Source organism: Saccostrea echinata, unplaced genomic scaffold, assembly GCF_033153115.1.
Source record: "Saccostrea echinata isolate AGI-Se365-2 ecotype Australia unplaced genomic scaffold, CSIRO_AGI_Sech_v1 ptg000001l, whole genome shotgun sequence".
Lineage (NCBI taxonomy): Eukaryota > Metazoa > Mollusca > Bivalvia > Ostreida > Ostreidae > Saccostrea > Saccostrea echinata.
The window spans coordinates 15,176,260-15,197,291 of NW_026889750.1; the positions used below are offsets into that span (position 1 = coordinate 15,176,260).

The 21,032-nt window shown below is 35.3% G+C and overlaps 1 protein-coding gene across 1 annotated transcript in view; it reads right to left on the reverse strand.

Annotated features, from left to right (window-relative positions):
* The window catches only part of LOC133185588 (oxysterol-binding protein-related protein 1-like), a 329,016-nt gene that overhangs the window by 254,479 nt on the left and 53,505 nt on the right, over positions 1-21,032 (reverse strand). Inside the window, exons 11-15 of the mRNA XM_061320895.1 lie at positions 16,023-16,145; positions 15,836-15,905; positions 12,905-13,011; positions 5,071-5,263; positions 4,435-4,528 (exon numbers count right to left, since the gene is read on the reverse strand). Coding sequence (XP_061176879.1) covers positions 4,435-4,528; positions 5,071-5,263; positions 12,905-13,011; positions 15,836-15,905; positions 16,023-16,145 — 587 coding nt within the window. The remainder of the gene's footprint in view (positions 1-4,434; positions 4,529-5,070; positions 5,264-12,904; positions 13,012-15,835; positions 15,906-16,022; positions 16,146-21,032) is intronic.

Consider the following 21,032-nt stretch of genomic DNA (forward strand, 5'->3'; position numbering starts at 1 on the left):
TGTATCTACTATATACATAGTTAGCATGGTGTTAAAATAATTGATAATTATGCTATGCACTTCAAATAATCTTCTTAAATTAACAAGAGGCCCATGGGCCACATTGCTCACCTGAGCACATTGGCTAGGCAAAAGCACAAATCAGTTCAGTATTGAAAAAATTACCGGGGGGGGGGGGGGGGGGGGGGGGGCGGGCCTTGAATTTTAAACTTTCTGATGATGCTTTCATGTCAACATGTCAATATAACAAATGGATTTGTTTGTTGTACTTGGAAGATTTTTAAAAATTCTGCCTATATATTCCTTCATAAAAATTTGATCCCCCATTGTGGCTCCTCCCTATCCCAAGGGTCATCATTTGAACAAACTTGAATCTACACTACCTGAGGATGCTTCCATACCAATATGACTAAACATAGTTTTTCTGTTCTTGATAAGAAATTTTTTTTTCCTATATATTTCAATGTAAAACTTTTATCGTCCATTGTTGCCCCGCCCTACCCCCGGGGTCATCATTTGAACAAACTTGAATCTACACTACCTGAGGATGCTTCCATATTAAAATGACTAATTTAAAACAGGTCAACAGGATAATCTGTTCTTGAGTATAGATATTTTCCTATATATTCCTATGTAAAATTTTCGATCCCCCATTGTTGCCCGACCCTATCCCCGGGGGTCATCATTTTAACAAACTTGAATCTACACTACCTGAGGATGCTTCCATATCAGAATCACTAATCATGGCTTTGCAGTTCTTAAGAAGAAGATATTTTCCTATACATTCCTATGTAAGACTGATCTCCCATTGTGGCCCCACCCTACCCCTGGGGGTCATGATTTGAACAAATTTGAATCTGAAGATACTTCCATATAAATATGACCAATCAGGGCTTTGCTGTTCCTGAGAAGAAGATTTTTAAAGATTTTTCCTATATATTTCTATGTAAAACTTTTATCGTCCATTGTGGCCCCACCCTAGCCCCGGGGGTCATGATTTGAACAAACTTGAATCTACATTACCTGAGGATGCTTCCATATAAATATGACTCATCATGACTTTGCTGTTCCTGAGAAGAAGATTTTAAAAGATTTTCCTATATATTTATATGTAAACTTTTATCGTCCATTGTGGCCCCGCCCTAGCCCCGGGGGTCATGATTTGAATAAACTTGAATCTACATTACCTGAGGATGCTTCCTTATAAATATGACTCATAATGGCTTTGCTGTTCCTGAGAAGAAGATTTTAAACCATTTTTCCTACATATTTTTATGTAAACTTTTGATCCTCAATTGTGGCTCTGCCCTACCCCGGGGGTCATGATTTGAACAACTTGAATCTACACTACCTAAGGATGTTTCCACATGAGTTTCATCTTTCCTGGCCCTGTGGTTCTTGAGAATAAGATTTTCAAAAGATGCTATTAATTTTTCACTAATTCTTAATTATCTTCCCTTGGAAGAGGGCATGGCCCTTAATTTGAAAAAACTTGAATCCCCTTTACCCAAGGATACTTTGTGGCAAGTTTGGTTGAAATTGGCCTAGTAGAAGTAAAAAATGTGAAAAGTTTACAGACAGAAAATGGACAAAATGTGATCAGAAAAGCTCACTAGAGCCTTCGGCTCAGGTGAGCTAAAAAATAAAGTAATGTTCAAAAAGTATCTATATTTACATGTATTTAAAATCTAAAACACTAAATGATCTATAAAACTCAGTAACACATTTATGTACTTGGAGCGAAACATCGCAGCACGAACCATCTTAGGGCGAAACAGAATCGCCGCGAAACATTGTACAGCGAACCATGCATGGGCGCGAAACATCCCTTCACCCATTATTGAGTCTATAATGGGAATTTTTAAACACAAACAAAAAATATGTATAAGGACATGCAGCTCTTCAAATAATCAGAAAATAATAGTGTTTAGAATTCTTACAGCATTTTTTCATATTTCACAATGTATATGGACTAGATAAATTACGCACTTTTCAAGACAACTTCAAGGACAAAACGCACTTGGGAAAAAATTCTGTCAATAAATATTTTAAAATTAACAATTGAACTGAGGTCCTTCTTCATAGTAATTAATTGTAGCGATATCGTAAGGTGAAGCTTACCTCATTATCACACAGGACGTAGTTGAACAAGACATATAAAGCATGGTAAAAATGCTTCATGTTTACATTTTCCGAGTACAGGAAAACAACTGTGACATCACAAGAAAACTTACACAAGCGAAGTGGAATATTAATTCAGATAATCTCTGCTACCAAACACGTAAAAATTAAAATTGTAATCCCTGCTTCCAAAAATTTATCACGATACATTGACTGTAATCTGTTTTAATGTTTTATAAAACTGACCAGGTAATCAATGTGTACTTGATCTCACTGCACTGAGAGATCATATATGATGTCATGGACAAGTTAGACTGCAGCTTAAAGAAACAGGGGTGGATCAATTGATTTCACAATCTTTAAATATTCACATGATCGTTTAAAATTCTTAAATATTTTACATAAAATGTTTAAGCTCAAGAGTTGAACAAAAATTACACAAATACAGGTGATTATAACAACGTTTAACACCAACATTAACGGTGACTATGACATAGTCAATTGAGTCATGTGACATGTGTCCTGTCTCCCCATAAGTCAATGTTTTATTATTAGTTTCTTAAGAGTTGACTTTATTTTGGCAGGGGTTATCTATGTTACTGTCTGGGATGGGAGCTCAAAAGCACAAAACAAGTCCTGTCATATTAAATTAAAACCTATAATACCCTTGAGCACACATTCCTTTTTAACAATAGGTGGTTGTTGCAGGAAATACACACTTAATTATATCTCTCTTTGACCAGTAGAGCTGCATTTAAGGTATACAAAGGTAATCCAAGAAATTCGCAGAATTTTCTACCCAAGGATTGAACAGAAATTGTGATTCTGCAGAATTTTGACTGTGGAAAAAGAGCACATTTACAGTATCTTAAAGCAGAGAAAATATTCCTATATATGATTATAACAGAGACCCATCCTAACTCCAGAACCCCTGTCTCAGAGGCCATGAATTTTATAATTTTGGAGAAATCACTCTTTCTCATCATAACCATGAACTTTGTTTCTCTACTAAATACTCAAAACATAAAGAAGATGATTTTCAAAGAATTATTGTGATGCCCTGACTCCAGAAACCCTGACCCTACATCCATAAATTTTAGAATTTTGGAAAAGGCACCCTTGCTCATCGTAACTATAGAGTTTGTCTGCTTAATACCTAGGAGCAGAGATGAAGATTTTCTAAGAATTTATGCATTTTGACTACATGGATCCCTGCCCTAAATTCAAAATCCTTTAACCAGCATCCATGAATTTTACAATTTTGGAAAAGGCACCCTTGATCATCATAATTACACTTTTAGTTTCTCTGCTAAATACTCAAGATGCAGAGAAGATTTTCTAAGAATTATCATAATGTATTTTCACTATGATATATATGATCAATACCGCTCTGCCGGTAATGCATTTTCACTATAATATATATGATCAATACTCCGCCCTTACTCCAGAATCCCTGTCCTAGGGGCCATAAACTTGACAATTTTGAAAGAGGCACCCTTGAATATCATAAAAGTGCACTTAATTTGTCTGCTTAATACCCAGGAGTAGAAAAGAAGATTTTCAGAGAATTTAATGCTTTATATCTATATGATCAATAGAGCTCAGTCTTAAATCCAGAACCCCTGACCCAAGGGCCATGAATTTCACAGTTTTTGATGAAAAGCTTTTGCTTATCATAGTCATGCACTTAGTTTGTATTCTAAATACCAAGGCACAGAGAAGATTTTCAAAGAATTATTGCATTTTAACTAAGTGACTAATACAGCCCCACTCCAACACCATAACCCCTGACCCAGGGGACACAAATTACAAAATTTGGAAAGAGGCACTCTTGCTCATCATATCTATGTACTTAGTTTGTCTGTTAAATATAAATGGAAAGATTTTTGAAAAATTTATTCATTTCACTACTTGATCTATGAAGCCCCAACCTAACACCAGAACCCCTGTCCCTGGGACCATGGATTTCATAATTTCGGTAGAGGGCTCAATGCTTATTACAATCATGTCAACAGTTTGACTGCTTGATGTACAGGAGTAAAGAAGTTTTTTAAACATTGCATACATTCTGATAGTTTTAGAACCACCACTCAGGCTCAAGGAGGGGAGGGATCATGAAAATTTTGTTCCCTTTAACACATACATGCTTCTTGCAAAAATTGGTTGAAATTAGTTCTGTGGTTCCAGAGAAGAAGTGAAAATGTTCTAATGTTAATGCACAACAAACAACAACAGATGTTAAACAGATATCATAAGGTCTCATGAATGACTCAAGTGACCTAAACATTGTGGAGATTATTCAGAATACCCTACCTTCCATATCTTGACTTATCAGAATTGTCAGACTTAATGGACTGATAGGACATACACTCCACATCCTCTTTAAAGGAACCATGTACAGGTATTCCTGAAATAAAGATTTAACAAGCTTATATGTTTAATTAAAAATTTTGAAAACAAGAGGCTCATAGACCACAAGTGATGTCACATTTCAAAGTTATAATGGATTCGGCCACACCCCAGGGAGAAAGAAATCTTGAAATAATTATTTTGTTCATCATAGATGCTATATACCGAAACTGGTAAATTAAGTTCAGCTGTTGAAGAAAGCTGAAAATGTCCAAAAATTTACAACCAGCACATGATGGTACACAAAAAAGGATAGCAATGGGTCATCTGAATGATGTAGGTGACTTTAAAGAAGAAACAATATTTTTTTGCAATTATTGGGTTGGGGGGGGGGGGGGGATAGCTAGCCTAGAAAATTTAAATTACTGTTTTCAGTAAGTGCTAATTCCACATGATTGGTGTAGAAATTTGACATGTCCTTCTATATGATGTCACAATAGGTGATAAATGTTGGACATCCAAAAGCCATGCAAAGTGCAAAACAGTTATTATTTATGTGCGACTTTAATGCATAATTTTGGTTCTTTAGGAATCACAGACCATTACTGTCTTCCAGATTCTCTTCATCACAGTCATAGAATTCATCCTCATCTGTATCGTAGTACCGTTGTGTAGATGGTTTTCTCACAGCTATGGATTGCTCTAGTTCATGATGCTCTGTGGCCAGTGCATGAAGTGCCTCCTGAAGGACACGAGATTTCTCCAGTTCCTCCTTCAACTGGAGGGCTCTAACCTAAATTAAAGCAAATTTTCCTTTAACATAAGATATACAAAACTCTGAAATCTAAGCCTCAATTACATATTGTGAGGATTTTAGCATAACATTTACTTTTGCACAAAGCAAATAATGTGACCTAAAATAAGCCAGAAGCTTTCAAAGCTTTTAATAATTTCAATCTATATTATGACTAGAGGCACTGTGAGCAATGACCTTACAAAATGATACCATCTGTCCAATTAAAATGTAAATAGGAGGTGCACAATGACACTATGTAATACCGATTCTGAGAAAGTCTAATAAAATTTTATTCAGTGCTATAGAAGCATAGGTGTTGGAAGCAAATTGAAAGTGGGGGGGGGGGGGGCTAATTGAAAGTGGGGGGGGGGGGGGGGGGCAAACCAGCGAAAAAAGGTAAGCCCCAATTTTCAATGCCTATATTATGTCTATCTTTGCAAAAAAAGTTTAGCCCCCCCCCCAGCACCCCGGTTCAGACGCCTATGAGAAGAGATGGGTATATAACCCAAATATTATAGAAAGAATGTTTGCTATAGGAAACCTCAAATATATGTCTCAGCAAAATGTAAAATAGCAGGTGCACAATAACACTATGTAAATCAATGAAAGTTTCATTTAATCTTATTCAGTGGTATATGTGGCAAATCACAATCACCGTGAAATCGTCTTTATCATTTATTATGACAATTAAAGGTAATTAACAAATCCACAAGGGTTAACAATCACAATACCACATTGGCTAAGATATTCAGAATGTTTTCTGAAATATTCTCAAGTGAAAAGTACTCAATATATTTCAATTAAAGGTAATTAACAAATCCAGAAGGGTTAACAATCACAATACCACATTGGCTAAGATATTCAGAATATTTTCTGAAATATTCTCAAGTGAAAAGTACTCAATATATTTCAATCTTATTATGCCCCCATAATCGAAGATTCGGGGGCATATAGTTTTTGCCCTGTCCATCCATCTGTCTGTCTGTCTGTCTGTCTGTTTGTCCGCAAAAACTTTAACCTTGCCCATAACTTTTGATTGGTTGGAGCTATGGCTTTCATATTTCACACGTGTATTCCTTGTGACAAGACCTTTCTTTGGGTACCATAAAATTTGATATTTTGACCTTGACCTTGGAGTTTGACCCACTTTTGCTAAATTTTTTCAAACTTTAACCTTGACCATAACACATAACACTATGCTATTCAATGAAAGTTTCATTTAATCTTATTCAGTGGTATATGTGGCAAATCACAATCACATGGAAATCGTCTTTATCATTTATTATGGCAACTAAAAAACGTTAACCTTGGCCATAACTTTTGAACTGTTGGTGCTAGGGCTTTCATACTTCACATGTGTAATCCTTGTGACAAGACCTTCCTTTGGATACCAACAACTTTGACCCTTTGACCTTGACCTTGGAGTTTGACCTACTTTTGCAAAACTTTCACCTTGGCCATAAATTTTGAATGATTAGTGCTAGGGCTTTCATACCTCACATATGTAATCCTTATGGCAAGGTCTTCCTTTGGATACCATCAACTTTGACCCTTTGACCTTGACCTTGGAGTTTGACCTGCTTTTGCAAAACTTTAACCTTGGCCATAACTTTTGATTAGTTGGTGCTAGGGTTTTCAAACTTCACATGTGTATACCTTGTGACAAGACCTTCCTTTGGATACCAACAACTTTCACCCTTTGACCTTGACCTTAGAGTTGGACCTACTTTTGAAAAAACCTTAACCTTGGCCCTAACTTTTGAACTGTTGGTGCTAGGGCTTTCATACTTCACATGTGTAGTCCTTGTGACAAGACCTTCCTTTGGATACCAAAAACTTTGACCCTTTGACCTTGACCTTGGAGTTTGACCTACTTTTGTAAAACTTTCACCATGGCCATAAATTTTGAATGATTAGAGCTAGGGCTTACATACTTCACATATGTAATCCTTATGGCAAGGTCTTCCTTTGGATACCATCAACTTTGACCCTTTGACCTTGACCTTGGAGTTTGACCTACTTTTGCAAAACTTTAACCTTGGCCATTACTTTTGAATGGTTGGTGCTAGGGCTTTCATTATTCACATATGTAATCCTTGTGACAGACCTTCCTTTGGATACCAACAACTTTCACCCTTTGACCTTGACCTTGGAGTTTGACCTATTTTTGCAAAATTTTAACCTTGGCCATAACTTTTGAAAAGTTACTGCTAGGGCTTTCATACTTCACATATGTAATTCTTGTGACAAGACCTTACTTTGAATACCAAAAACTTTGACCCTTTGACCTTGATTTTGGAGATTGACCTACTTTTGCAAAACTTTATCCTTGGCTATTACTTTTGAATTGTTGGTGCTAGGGCTTTCATACTTCATATATGTAATCTTTGTGACAAGACTTTAGTTTGGATACCAACATCTTTGACCCTTTGACCTTGGAGTTTGACCTACTTTTGCAAAACTTTAACCTTGGCTATTACTTTTGAATAATTGGTGCTAGGGCTTTCATACTTCACATATGTATCCTTGTGACAAGACCTTCCTTTGGATACCAACAACTTTGACCCTTTGACCTTGGAATTTGACCTACTTTTGAAAAACTTTAACCTTGGCCATAACTTTTGAACAGTTGCTGCTAGGGCTTTCATATTTCACATGTGTATTTCTTGTGAGAAGGCCTTTCCTTGGGCCCCATTAATTTTGACCACTTGAACTTGACCTTGATGTTTGACTTACTTTTGAAAAACTTTAATCTTTTCCATATCTATTCAATGGTTGCTGCTTGGGTTTTCACATTTCACTGGTATATTCCTCGAGACAAGACCTTACTTTGGGTACCAACATATTTGATTTGCACTTGAGAAAGTTTAATCTTTTTTTATGAGTTGCCATACCGAGGCATCAGTGTTTCACAAACACATCTTGTTTTCTCCATGTTTTTATATCACAAAAACTGTCATTTATATACTACAAAGGAAACATCTAGAATAGAGACTTCTGTAAAATTCTTTGTCATCACATTTTGACATATTCTTTGAGAATTCTTGATCATTCATTCATGTAACATGTAGAACATTCTAGATTATACATATTTAAAATCAATTCATTAAATTTCTAAATAAATTCTTGAAATTGCAACTGTTTGCAACAGTATAGGAGGAGTTGCAGATATGAGATGGGTATCCCAGATATTATAGGAAGAATGCATGGCAGTGATATGTTTTGCTATGGAAAAGTCCAAATGCACTAGACAAAACTGTGATGCAGCACCAAAGAAAAATTAATATTTTACTTTTCAAAACTTGTTTAAGATGTATTAAATATGTATTATATATTACTAAAATAAACTAGATTTTTCATAATGCCACGAATGCCCCGCAGGCAGTCAAAATTTCAAATGCCATGCACAAAATGTACATTTATAACTAAGATAATAAATAGAAACTGCAAATTATAAATTGCACATTTGTAGCCGAGATAATGATTAGAAATTGTGAATTTTAAAATCTTTTCCAAGTTCAAGGGGGATAACCGTAAAAAATCATCGGACCAGGACCAAATTCGAACTTGACCTGTATTTTCTGGTAAAATACCTTCATATGCAATTTTAACCTTACACATATATCCCTACAAAAGTAAGAGAGTGGAAACTGAAATTTTTTTTTTCTAAGAGGGATAACTCTGTCAAAAATCATCGGACCATGACTAAATTCAAATTTGACCTGTATTTTCTGGTAAAATACTTGCACATGCAATTTCAACCATATACATACATCCCTACAAAAGTTAGAGAGCCGAAACTGAAAATTCTTTTTTTTTTCCTAAGTTTAAGAGCGATTACACAACAAGAGGTGCAAGGGCCTTAACAGTCACCCAAGTACAATACAACAATTTAGAGGATCCACAAACTGATAAATGAAGCTTTGTTGCCCACAAGAAAAATAGTATGATTAGGATCAACAAAATAATTGGTCCAGTATCTAGCTGTCCCCCATTTATCACTATTATTATGCAGACTATTAACAAAATATCTATTTTTTAACCCCATATTATTACCTCTCACATTAGCCTCTCTTGGCCTTTAAAGAACATTTAAAACGATAAGTTATTTTTGTCTCATTTATATCCATCTATTATTTACAAGTCTATCTGATCATTAAAACTATAAAAGTACTTTTTGTACCATACAATAAATATTCTTGCATAATTCTCTTATTCTATTTACCTTTCAAATACATTATTTTTCAGTGATTAATTATCAAAGGTGAATGGCAAAGCGGAATCACTTCGCTCAGTAGAATACAAATTAATGTAGCCCTGGCCAGGACCAGAACAATTGACCAAATGGTCCAGATGTTCAAAATTCTGGTAAAAATACCCTTGTTTATTAAAACTCTTACTCTGTTTGCCTTCAACATGCCTAAGAGCAGAGAAGATTCTCAAAGAAACAATTCATTTTCACTACAGATTTAATACAGCCCTACCCTAATATCAGAACCATGACCCAGGGTCAAGAAATTAAAAAAATTGGAAGAGGTACCCTCATCATCATAGCTATGCAATTAGTTGAAGATTTTCAAAGAATTGTCACATTTTCGCAATAATATTAATACGTACTTTTATGTGTCATTTTATTTAAAACCTAGAAGCAGAGAAGAAGATTTTTAAAGAATTAATGTATTTTCACTATATAATCAATACAGCCCCAGCCTAACACCAGAACCCCTGACCCTGGGGCCATGAAAGAGGCACTTTTGCTCATCATAACTAATTACTTACTTAGTTTATTTCATACACATGAGCAGAGAAGAAGACTTTCAAAGAATCAATGCATTTTCACTATATAATCAATAAAGCACCGCCCTAACACCAGAATCCCTGACCCAGGGGCCATGAAATTCATAATTTCTTAAGAGGCACTCTTGTTCATCATAACTATGCACTAAATTAGTTTATTTAATACCCAGGAGCAGAGAAGAAGATTTTCAAAGAATAAATGTAGTTTCACTGTATAATCAATAGAGCCCCACCCTAAAACCCCTGACCCAGGGGCCATGAAATTCATAATTTCTGAAGAGGCAACCAAGCTTATCATAAATAGAACTGTCCAAAAGGGACAAATACCCCCCGCAGGGTTTTCAGAGAAGGTGCCAAGTCACTAATACTAGTATTTGATGGATATAAGAGGTGTTCACAATTTGTTTAAACATTTAGAGTGAAAATTTACTGGTAATTGCTCATTAAATTTTTTTAATGAATGAAACTAAGGTGCAGCCTAATAAAACATCAATACTTATAATAACATTTTTTTATTACATTGAAAAAATAAATAACAGTTTTTCAAGTATTTCTCTGTTGGAAATTATGGATGCATTATTTATCCATTTTTTTCTACAGTGACTTTAGGGCAAGATCATGGCACACCCTCAGGTCATAAGCAATCTTTGTGTGAAGTGGAAACTCCCAACATCCCAACATTATTTTCCATAAGAAAGATACAGACCGGACATGAATTATGAACTTTATCTGTCAGTGACCTTGAACTTGCCCAAATGACCTTGTGTCAAGGTCATGACACACCCTCAGGTCATAAGCAATCTTTGTGTAAAATGGGAACTCACCAAGTTTATCCATAAGAAGATATGGACAGGACATGAATTATGAACTTTTCTTTCAGTGACCTTGAACTACCCATATGACCTTGGGTCAAGGTCATGACACATCCTCAGGTCATGAACAATCTTTGTGTAAAATGGGAACTCACCAAGTTTTTCCATAAGAAGATATGGACCGAACATGAATTATGAACTTTTTTTTTCAGTTACCTTGAACTGCTCATATGACCTTGGGTCAAGATCAGGACACACCCTCAGGTCATAAGCAATCTTTGTGTCAAATGGGAACTCACCAAGTTTATCCATAAGAAAGATATGGACGGACATGAATTATGAACTTTTTCTTTCAGTGACCTTGAACTTGCCAAAATGACCATGGGTGAAGGTCACGACACATCCACAGGTCATAAATATTCTTTGTGTGAAGTAAGAGATTCTTATGTTCCTCCATAAGAAAGATATGGACCGGACACGTTTGCACAGACAGACAGATGGATGGACAAGGTGATTCCTATATACCCCCCAAACTTCGTTTGTGGGGGGGGGGGAGGTATAACTATGTACTTAGCTAATTTATTTAACACCCAGGAGCAGAGAAGAAGATTTTCAAAGAATTCATTTATTTTCCCTAAATAATCGATAGAACCCCACCCTAACACCAGAACCCCTGACCCAGGGGCCATGAAATTCAAAATTTCTGAAGAGACAGCCATGTTTATCATAACTATGTACTTCGCTAATTTATTTAATACCCAGAAGCAGAGAAGAAGATTTCCAAAGATTTAATGCATTTTCACTATATATGATCTATAAAGCCCCACCCTAGCACCACAGTCCCTGACCCTGGGGCCATGAAATTCACAAATTTGGTAGAAGGCTCAATGCTTATTACAATCATGCCAACAGTTTGACTGCTTGATGTCCATAAAGAAGAAGATTTTTAAAGATTGCATTAATTTTGGTGGTTTTAGCCCCACCTCTCAGGCCCCAGGGGGGCAGGGACCATGAAATTCATATTTTTGTTCCCCTTGACCTATAGATGCTATATGCCAAAATTGGTTGAAACTGGTGCAGCGGTTTCAGAGAAGAAGCTGAAAATGCATGACGGAAGACAAAAACAGATAGCAATAGGTCATCTGAGTGACTCAGGTGACCTAAAATCATCAGACCATGGCCAAATTCAAACTTGAGCTGTGTATTTCTATGATGTATCCATATGTCATATTTGAGTTGAATGTGTGCAACTATTGTCGAGATAATAAATGGAATGTCAATGATGACAGAATGACGGAACAGAGTAACACTATATGCCCTTGGCCATTTTATGGGGGGGGGGGGGGGGGGCATAAAACTGAATTTATTTTTGTATTTTTATAGGGTACAAATGTCAACTTTTTACAAGACTGTTTCAAAGACTTCAAAGAACCCCAAATCATATTGAGATGCACAAAATGAAAATTGTTGCATGGAAAGTTCAATTTCAAGCTTAATCTTGCGACTTTTTTAATTAAATAACAATTCTAAGAGTTATCCTTCTCTCTGGGGAGCAGATATCCTTGAGTTATTTTATTTAAGTAATTAATACAAATAATGTTTGAGCAATATCATTAAGGATAGAGTTATTGAACTTCTATTGGTGAACATTGGAACTGTCTGCAGTACAGATAATGCATTTGTACAGCCAACTTGTGCCAATATTCACCATTATATGTTCAATAACCCTATAAAATTCAATAAATCTGATTGGTTTGATTTATATCACCTGATTATTAATTTCTTTCAATATTGCTTGAGTTACTAACAAGAGGTACACTAGGCCTTGGTCCCCTGAGTATCATGAGCCTAGAACACTTACTTGATCTTTCGCCTCACTTACAGTTCGGTAAGGATTCTATAATCATCACATGTGTATCATACTCATGCAGCTTGCACTTCATACCCTATCAATACACTTTTCAGTAAAGTCAATGTAGCATAAAAGAGCTATATAAAAATCAGAACAATGCATGCTAATGATCATTACCTCCTCCTGTTGTTGAAAAAGAGTCAGACACTGGCTAAAAGTAATACTCATCTCCCCTGCCATCTGAGAAATTTTCTGTATCTGTGGTATCACCAGTGTGGGACCTCCTGAAACATTCAATAAATCATTGAAACAATTTGGATATTTTTCAATATTTTTTTTAAACCAGAAAATTGAGTCATCTTTACTTTAGGGAAATTCTAAGTTTATCAGACTGTATACTGGTACTTGTACAAGGGTCCTTCAAAAAATTTATACAGTCAAACCTGGTTATCTTCAATTTGACAGGACCTTGATTAGAGATATCTGAGGGAAAAAATGTAAAGACAAGAGGCCCATGGGCCTCAACTCTCATCTAATTTACTATAACCCTTCTGTTCTTTATCTGCCGATTTTTTTCCCAATATATTAAGATAAATGTGAATCTACACTACCTGAAGATGCTTCCATATAAATATAACTACTGGGTATTCATGGCTTTGCTGTTCCTGAGAAGAAGACTTTTAAAGATTTTTCTTCTATATTCCAATGTAAAATTTGGACTGCCCATTGTGGTCCCACCCTACCCCTGGGGGTCTTGATTTGAACAAACTTGAATCTACACTATGTCAGGAAGCTTTCACATAAGTTTCATCTTTTTCTGATCCAGTGATTCTTGAGGAGAAGATATTTTAATAACCCCACCCAAATTTCATTATTTCTTAAATTACCTCCCCTTGGAAGAGGGTGGCCCTTCAATTGAATAAATTTGAATTCCATTCACTGAAGGATACTATGTGCCAAGTTTGGTTGAAATTGGCCAGTGGCTCTGGAGAAGATGAAAATGTGAAAAGTTTATGACACCGACACCAACACCAATGACAATGGACAAATTTTGATCAGAAAAGCTCACTTGAGCCTTCAGCTCAAGTCGCTAAAACCAGAATGAAACCTTTCAAGCAGAATGAGGGATTACTTTGAAAATTCATACGTAGCAAAACATTTTGAAGGACCCTCATAAGACACACCTTGTTGATATAGAATTGAGTTAATCTAGAGCACATCACTCAAAAGAATTTTTATCCTACAAATAGTTTACTTAGGAAAAAGAACAGATAGACAAAGTTCAATGGGATCCCACATTTTCCAGTGACATCATGATGTTATAATCCTTTCTGCGAACAGTGTCGAGCTACCACGATTAACTAAAAGTGTGGTTACCGTTAATGATCTTTAATGTCAAAGTAAGGGTATTTAATTGTGAATATAAAGCCAACTTTGAAGTTTTGGGTTTTTTTTTTTTTTTTGGATATTGCCATAACCATGCTAAAATCTAGAAATAATTGCAAATTATTGTTTTCAGTAACCAAAGGATTTCTGAATTATAAACATACTTGCCAAATCTCATATCAAAGTATTACAATTGTGATACTTTCTAATTAGTAATCTAAACATGTAAATATTGATATTAAATGGAGATTTTTCCCCCTTAAAAAATTGTGACAGCAGGTTGGTGAAAATATAAAGCCTCTCTTGGTCTTGTACAAAGATAAGGTATTTTTTTTCTCATTTTCATTTATCTATTATTGACAAGACTGCATGACCATTAAAAACTACGAATTTCAATGTACTTTTTGTATTAAACATTAAAAATTCTTGTTTATTTCTTTTTTGAAGTTTGACCTATCAATTATTTATAGTAATTATTTATTATACATGTAGATGAATAGCAAGGGGGAATAACTTATGCAATAACTTACGTAGAGTACAAATTTCCCTACCATATCAAAAGACCCCTGCCCAGCACTAGAACACTTGACCCAGTGATCCAGAATTTCACAAATCTGGTAACAACACCCTTGCTTAGTATTCTGTTTGCATCCTTGATACCCAGGAGAAGAGAAGAAGAATTTCAAAGAGTAAATGCATTTTCATTACATAATCAATAGAATCCCTCCTCAACACCAAAACCCCTGATCCAAGAGCTATGAATTTCACAATTTTGGAGGAAGCATCCTTGCTCATCATAACTATGCACTTAGTTTGTTTACTTAATACCAAAGGACAGAGAGGAAGATTTATAAAGAATTTATGCATTTTTACTATATGATCAACAGAGCCCTGCACTAACACCAGAACCTCTGACCCAGGGGCAATAAATTCCACAATTTTGAAAGATATACCCTTGCTCATCTTATTAATGCACTTAGTTTCCCTATCAGAAGGAGCAGAGAAGAATTTCAAAAGAATTTATGCATTTTCACTATACTTTGAATAGAGCCCCACCCCATTACCAAATCCCTAACTCAGGGGCCATAAGTTTCACAATTTCAGAAGAGACAACCCTGCTCATCATCTGCAAAATACCAAAAAGCAGAGAAAATTTTCAAAGAATAAATGCATTTCCACTATATTAATTATCAATAGAGTCCTGCCCTAACACCAAAACCCCCTAACCAAGGGACCACGAATTTCACAATTTTGAAAGAGGCACCCTTGCTTATCATAACCATGAACTTATTTTGTTTGCTCTATACCCAGGAGCAGATAAGATTTTCAAAGAATGTATGCATTTTTACTATATGATCAACAGAGCCCCAGTCCTGACCAAGGACTATGAAGTTCACAATTTTAGTAGAGGGTTCAATGCCAACATTTTGATATCCAGGAGTAAAGAATAAGATTTTTATAGATTGGAGGGGGGGGGGGGGGGGCAGGGATCATGAAATTCACAATTTTTGTTCCCCTCCACTAATAAATGCCATATATGCCAAAACTGGTTAAAATTTGGCACAGAGTTTCCAGAGAAGAAGCTGAAAGAGTTCAAATGTTTACAGACAAGGACAACAACAGAACAACTGTACAAGATTGAACAAGATGTAACAATTCCAAGATACCAGCAAGTTAAATAGAATATTGGATAATTAAAAAGTAACTAGCTTTCCTACTAACCTGGGTTGGTCACAGCACTGGTTAGTTCTACCATCTCTTTTTCCAACAGTTTCTGCTGGGCCTGGGCAGTCTATTGCATTTAAAAAACATCAAAGTTAAAGACTGAGTCACCAACATTATAAAAAAACTGGATTATAAATTCATAAAAAATTATGAGATAAGTTCTGTATGATAAATTAGCCTTTACTTTGAGTGTGTCTTGTAGTGACCCCAGAGATAAAATCTCCTCTTCATCATCTGACTGGGTCACACCCTGGTGGGTGTAATGGGAGCTGTAATTTATGTGATCCTTCAAAGCATTTATCCATTTCTATAAAATAAACATAGGTAATCAAAAATTACACAGCTCAACTCAACAAATGTTATCTTTAATAAGGCACAGACTACATACTCAAACTACACAAATATTCTGGTCGTGTGCATCCCTAGATGCAACAATTATTCAAGTTCAATCTGGTTATCATTTTAAGGTACTTGGGAATGCATTCACTCCAAAACCTTTCTTTTCAATCATCCAGAAAATGTTAAGAAAATTCAGCATCCAAATATGTCTGGTAGGTGCATTCTTAGATACAACATCCATGACAAGTTTGGTCAGCACAGGGTCATATTAACTGGGTACATGTTATGAACGTCTTCAAAAAACATTATTCTGGTTATTATTCCATAAAATTTAGGTCAAACTCGAATCCCAAGCAAGTCTGGTAGCTTTCATCTCTAGATGAATCATCCATGCATGTTGGTCTCGGTAGGGCTTAAAGTTACTTGGGATTGGACCTGCTCCAAAAACTTGAACCTGTTCAGTGATATGGAAAATGTAAATAAAACCCAGCATCTGAATCAAGTCTGGTATCCCTAGTGCATCCCTAGCTGCATCATCCATACAAGTTTGGTCCAGGTATGGCTTATAGATACTGGGGATGAGACCTGCTCCAAAATCCTTTATATGCTCCAATCACATTACCTGGTCATTCATACAGAAAATGCAGTATCTGAAACCTGACTAGTTCAAAATATTAAAACATACTAGATACATCATTAATGCAATTCTACTCCATAAAGGACATAGAAGTTCTTGGAAAGAAATCTGCTCTAAAAACTTTAACTTGGGATACAGATGCTTACACTGAAACAGATGCCAAGGATATTACATAAGCTCTCAAAGTTTGTTGAGGTGGGGGGAGGGAACCTCCTAAATAACTTACATTATGAACAAAACGAACAGTAATCAAGCTCAAAAGTCCTTTGGAACAGTACAAATTAGGAGCAGAACAAACATGGACCTCTAAAAAACATCAGAGGTGGGATCAGGTGCCATGGAGGAGTAAGCATCCCCTGTCGACTGGTCACACCTGCCATGTGCTCCTTGTCATGATTGGGTAAATGGAATAATCTGTAGACAATTCTGTGTGAAAATAATGGGGTACCAATTTTATGAAAAAACATAAGTCAACATTTCACTTAACTATAGATTGTACTGTGAAATTGCTAATCTTTATAGAGGTTTAATTTTCGTTGTGTGAATGAAGAATGAAGAAACCCATGAATTCATGTCCACCTTGAAATGCAAAATGTCATATACATACCTACTCAACAATTAATCAAATCCCCATGAATTCATATATTTTCCTCAAACCACAAAAATTTGACCCCACGAAATTATGCAATTTTACAGTACGAAGAGACCCAGGAATTCATTTCCACCAAAATGTAAAATTATGTAACTATGCAACAATTCTTCAACCACAAAATCAAATTCCCACAAACCCATATTTTCCCTCAAAACCTCGAAAAATTGACCCCGAGAAAATATGTGATTTTACAGTAATTGCAAACAAGGTCATTATATGGACCACAGAATTTGCAAAATGTTGACCATAAATGAGAATTTTGATATCATTGAATCATCAACTTATTTGTCAATTGTTTGCCTTATTTTAGAAATTGTTTGTATGTAGAATATGTTCTTGCATATTAAATCAATTGGGGGACATAAACTCCATATCCTGATGACAATGATATATTACTACATAAATAAGGGAAGTTGATGATAGAAATGTTGAAGTCATCATTTTTTTCATAAAGTTTAGTTGTTAGTTTGCCATTAATGTCTTTCTATAGTAAAATATCCAAATACAAGAGACCCAAGGGCCTTAACGGTCACCTGAGTATAATGTAAAGATCCATAGATTAAAACAAAATAAGCTAATAAATAAAGCTATGTTGCCCAAAAGCAAGAGAAATAGGATGATCAGGGATCAGCAAAATATTAATTTAGTACTCAATAACAAATCTTAAAGTTGATCTATTTATTTGCCTGTACTTTCCCCCATTTGTCACTATCCTCGTGCAGCCTAAACAAAACAATAGTTCTAGAGCACTATTAGTTAACACATTTCATTCCCCCTCACATTGGCCCTCTTAGTCTTTGAAGATTATTTATTGTACAAAGACACAGAATTTTTGTCCCATTTTCATTTATCTATTATTTAAAAGTTTACGTGACCATTAAAAACTAAGAAAGTACTTCTGTATTAAATATTATAAAATGTCTTGTATAATTTTGTTATTCAACTGACCTTTTAAGGTCAAGATCTAGTAAATGAAAGGTGCCTACAGATTTCTTAAACTTGAGAAATAAATTCCTTTAATAATGCTTTATTACTTTTAATAAGCTTAGTCAAATAAGGTGTTTCGGGGCATAATTTGTAGGTAAACAAGACTAAAAATTGTATTTTAAACTGTTATTTTCAATGAGATATTGAGAAAATCAGTTATGAATATGGGAGTTTTTTCCATATCAGACAAAGGAAATGTATCCAGATTGCCTACAGTCTGTCAGAAAACAGTAATGTATATGTTCTTAGCCTCTTCTTTAAAATAATGTTAAATTAAATATAGGTATCGGGATTACTTTTTACATGATTTCAAATTGAATTCCATGAAAATACTTTATTTTCTACACAATTCTATTAGAGACGTAAAGTACGGGAAAAAGAGAGTTTAAAATGATTATGACGTCATAATGGACCTAGCACCAAAAAGACAGTCTAAAGTCATTTACTAGATCTTGACCTTAAGTTACATTATTTACAGTGATTAACTATTATAGATGAATAGCAAAGGGGAATAACTTCTTTCAGTAGAAATTAATAACTTGACCAAAGGGTACAAAATTTCAAAATCTGGTAAAAACACCCTTGCTTATTACAACTTTATTTACTCTATTTGCCTTCTAGATGCCCAGGAGCAGAGAAGAAGATTTTCAAGGAAATAATTCATTTTCACTATAGATTCAATATTGCCCCACCCTAATACCAAAGCCCCTGACCCAGGGGCAAAGACATTTGCAATTTTGGAAGAGGCATTCTTGTTCATCATAACCATGCACTCAGTTTATCTGCTTAATTCCATGGAGCACAGAAGATTTTCAAAGAATAAATGCAATTTCACTATATAATCAATAGAGCCCTGCCCTAACACCAGAACCCCTGACCAAGGGGCCAAGATATTCACAATTTTGGAAGAGGTGCCCTTTTCATCATAACAATATACTTGGTTTATCTGCTTAATACCTAGAAGCAGAGGCGATGATTTTCAAAGAATATATGCAATTTCGCTATATAATCAATAGAGCCCCCCTCCCGCAGAACCCCTAATCCTGGGGTCACAAATTTCACAATTTTGTAAGACACCCTTGATCATAATAACCGTGCACCTAGTTTATCTGCTTTATGCACAGGGGGAGAGAAGTTTTTCATAGAATTTATGTATTTTACTATTTGATCAATAGGGCCCTGCCCTAACCCCAAACCCCTGACCCAGGGGCCAAGATATTCACAATTTTGAAAAGATGCCACTGCTCATCATAACTATATACTTGGTTTATCTGCAAAATACCTAGGAGGAGAGAAGAATATTTTCAAAGAAATAATGCAATTTCACCATATAATCAATAGAGCCCCCCCCCCCCCCTCCTCCCAGAACCTCTCACCCAAGGGTCACAAACTTTTAAAGAGGCACCCTTGATCATCATAACCATGCACTTAGTTTATCTAGTTTATCTGCTTTATATACAGGGGGAGAGAATATTTTTAAAGAATTTATGCATTTTCACTGACCCTGACCCTAGGGCCATGGATTTCACAATTTTGGTAGGGGCTCAATGCTTATTACAGTTATGCCAACAGTTTGACTGCTTGATGTCCAGGAGTAAAGAAGATGATTTTTAAAGATAGCACTAATTTTGATGTTTTAGCCCCACCCCTCAGGCCCCTGGGGTTGGGGCAAGGACCATGAAATTCACAAATTTTGTCCCCCATTACCCACAGATGCCATATGCTAAAATTGGCTGAAATTGGTTCAGTGGTTTCAGAGAAGAACCTGAAAATATTAAAATGTAAACACATGACACACGATGGACTTCAGGCAAAGATGGACAAAAACGGATAGCAATAGGTCACCTGAGTGACTCAGGTGACCTAAAAATAGACGTGTCATACTCTGTGATGTATTTTATTTCAAGTTCAAACAGACATATTGAATCAATGTAGGAATGAAAACGAATATTGATAATTGATAAAACGTCATTAATATATTTAAAAGTCAAAGTAAATATCCTCTATCTGTTGAAAAAACATCAAAACTTGTAGTGAATATCTTCCATCCATTGAACAAACATTACCAACTTCAAAACTTGTAGTGATTATCTTCTATCCATTGAACAAACATTACCAACATCAAAACTTGTAGTGAATATCTTCTATCTATTGAACAAACATTACCAACTTCAAAACTTGTAGTGAATATCTTCCATCCATTGAACAAACATTACCAACTTCAAAACTTGTAGTGATTATCTTCTATCCATTGAACAAACATTACCAACTTCAAAACTTGTAGTGATTATCTTCCATCCATTGAACAAACATCACTACTTCAAGACTTGTTGTGAATATCTTCTTTCCATTGAAGAAACATGCATTACCAACTTCAAAACTTGTAGTGAATATCTTCTATCCATTGAACAATCATTACCAACTTCAGAACTTATAGTGAATATCTTCTAACCATTGAACAAACATTACCAACATCAAAACTTGTAGTGAATATCTTCTATCAATTGAACAAACATTACCAACTTCAAAACTTGTAGTGAATATCTTCTGTCCATTGAACAAACATAACCAACTTCAAA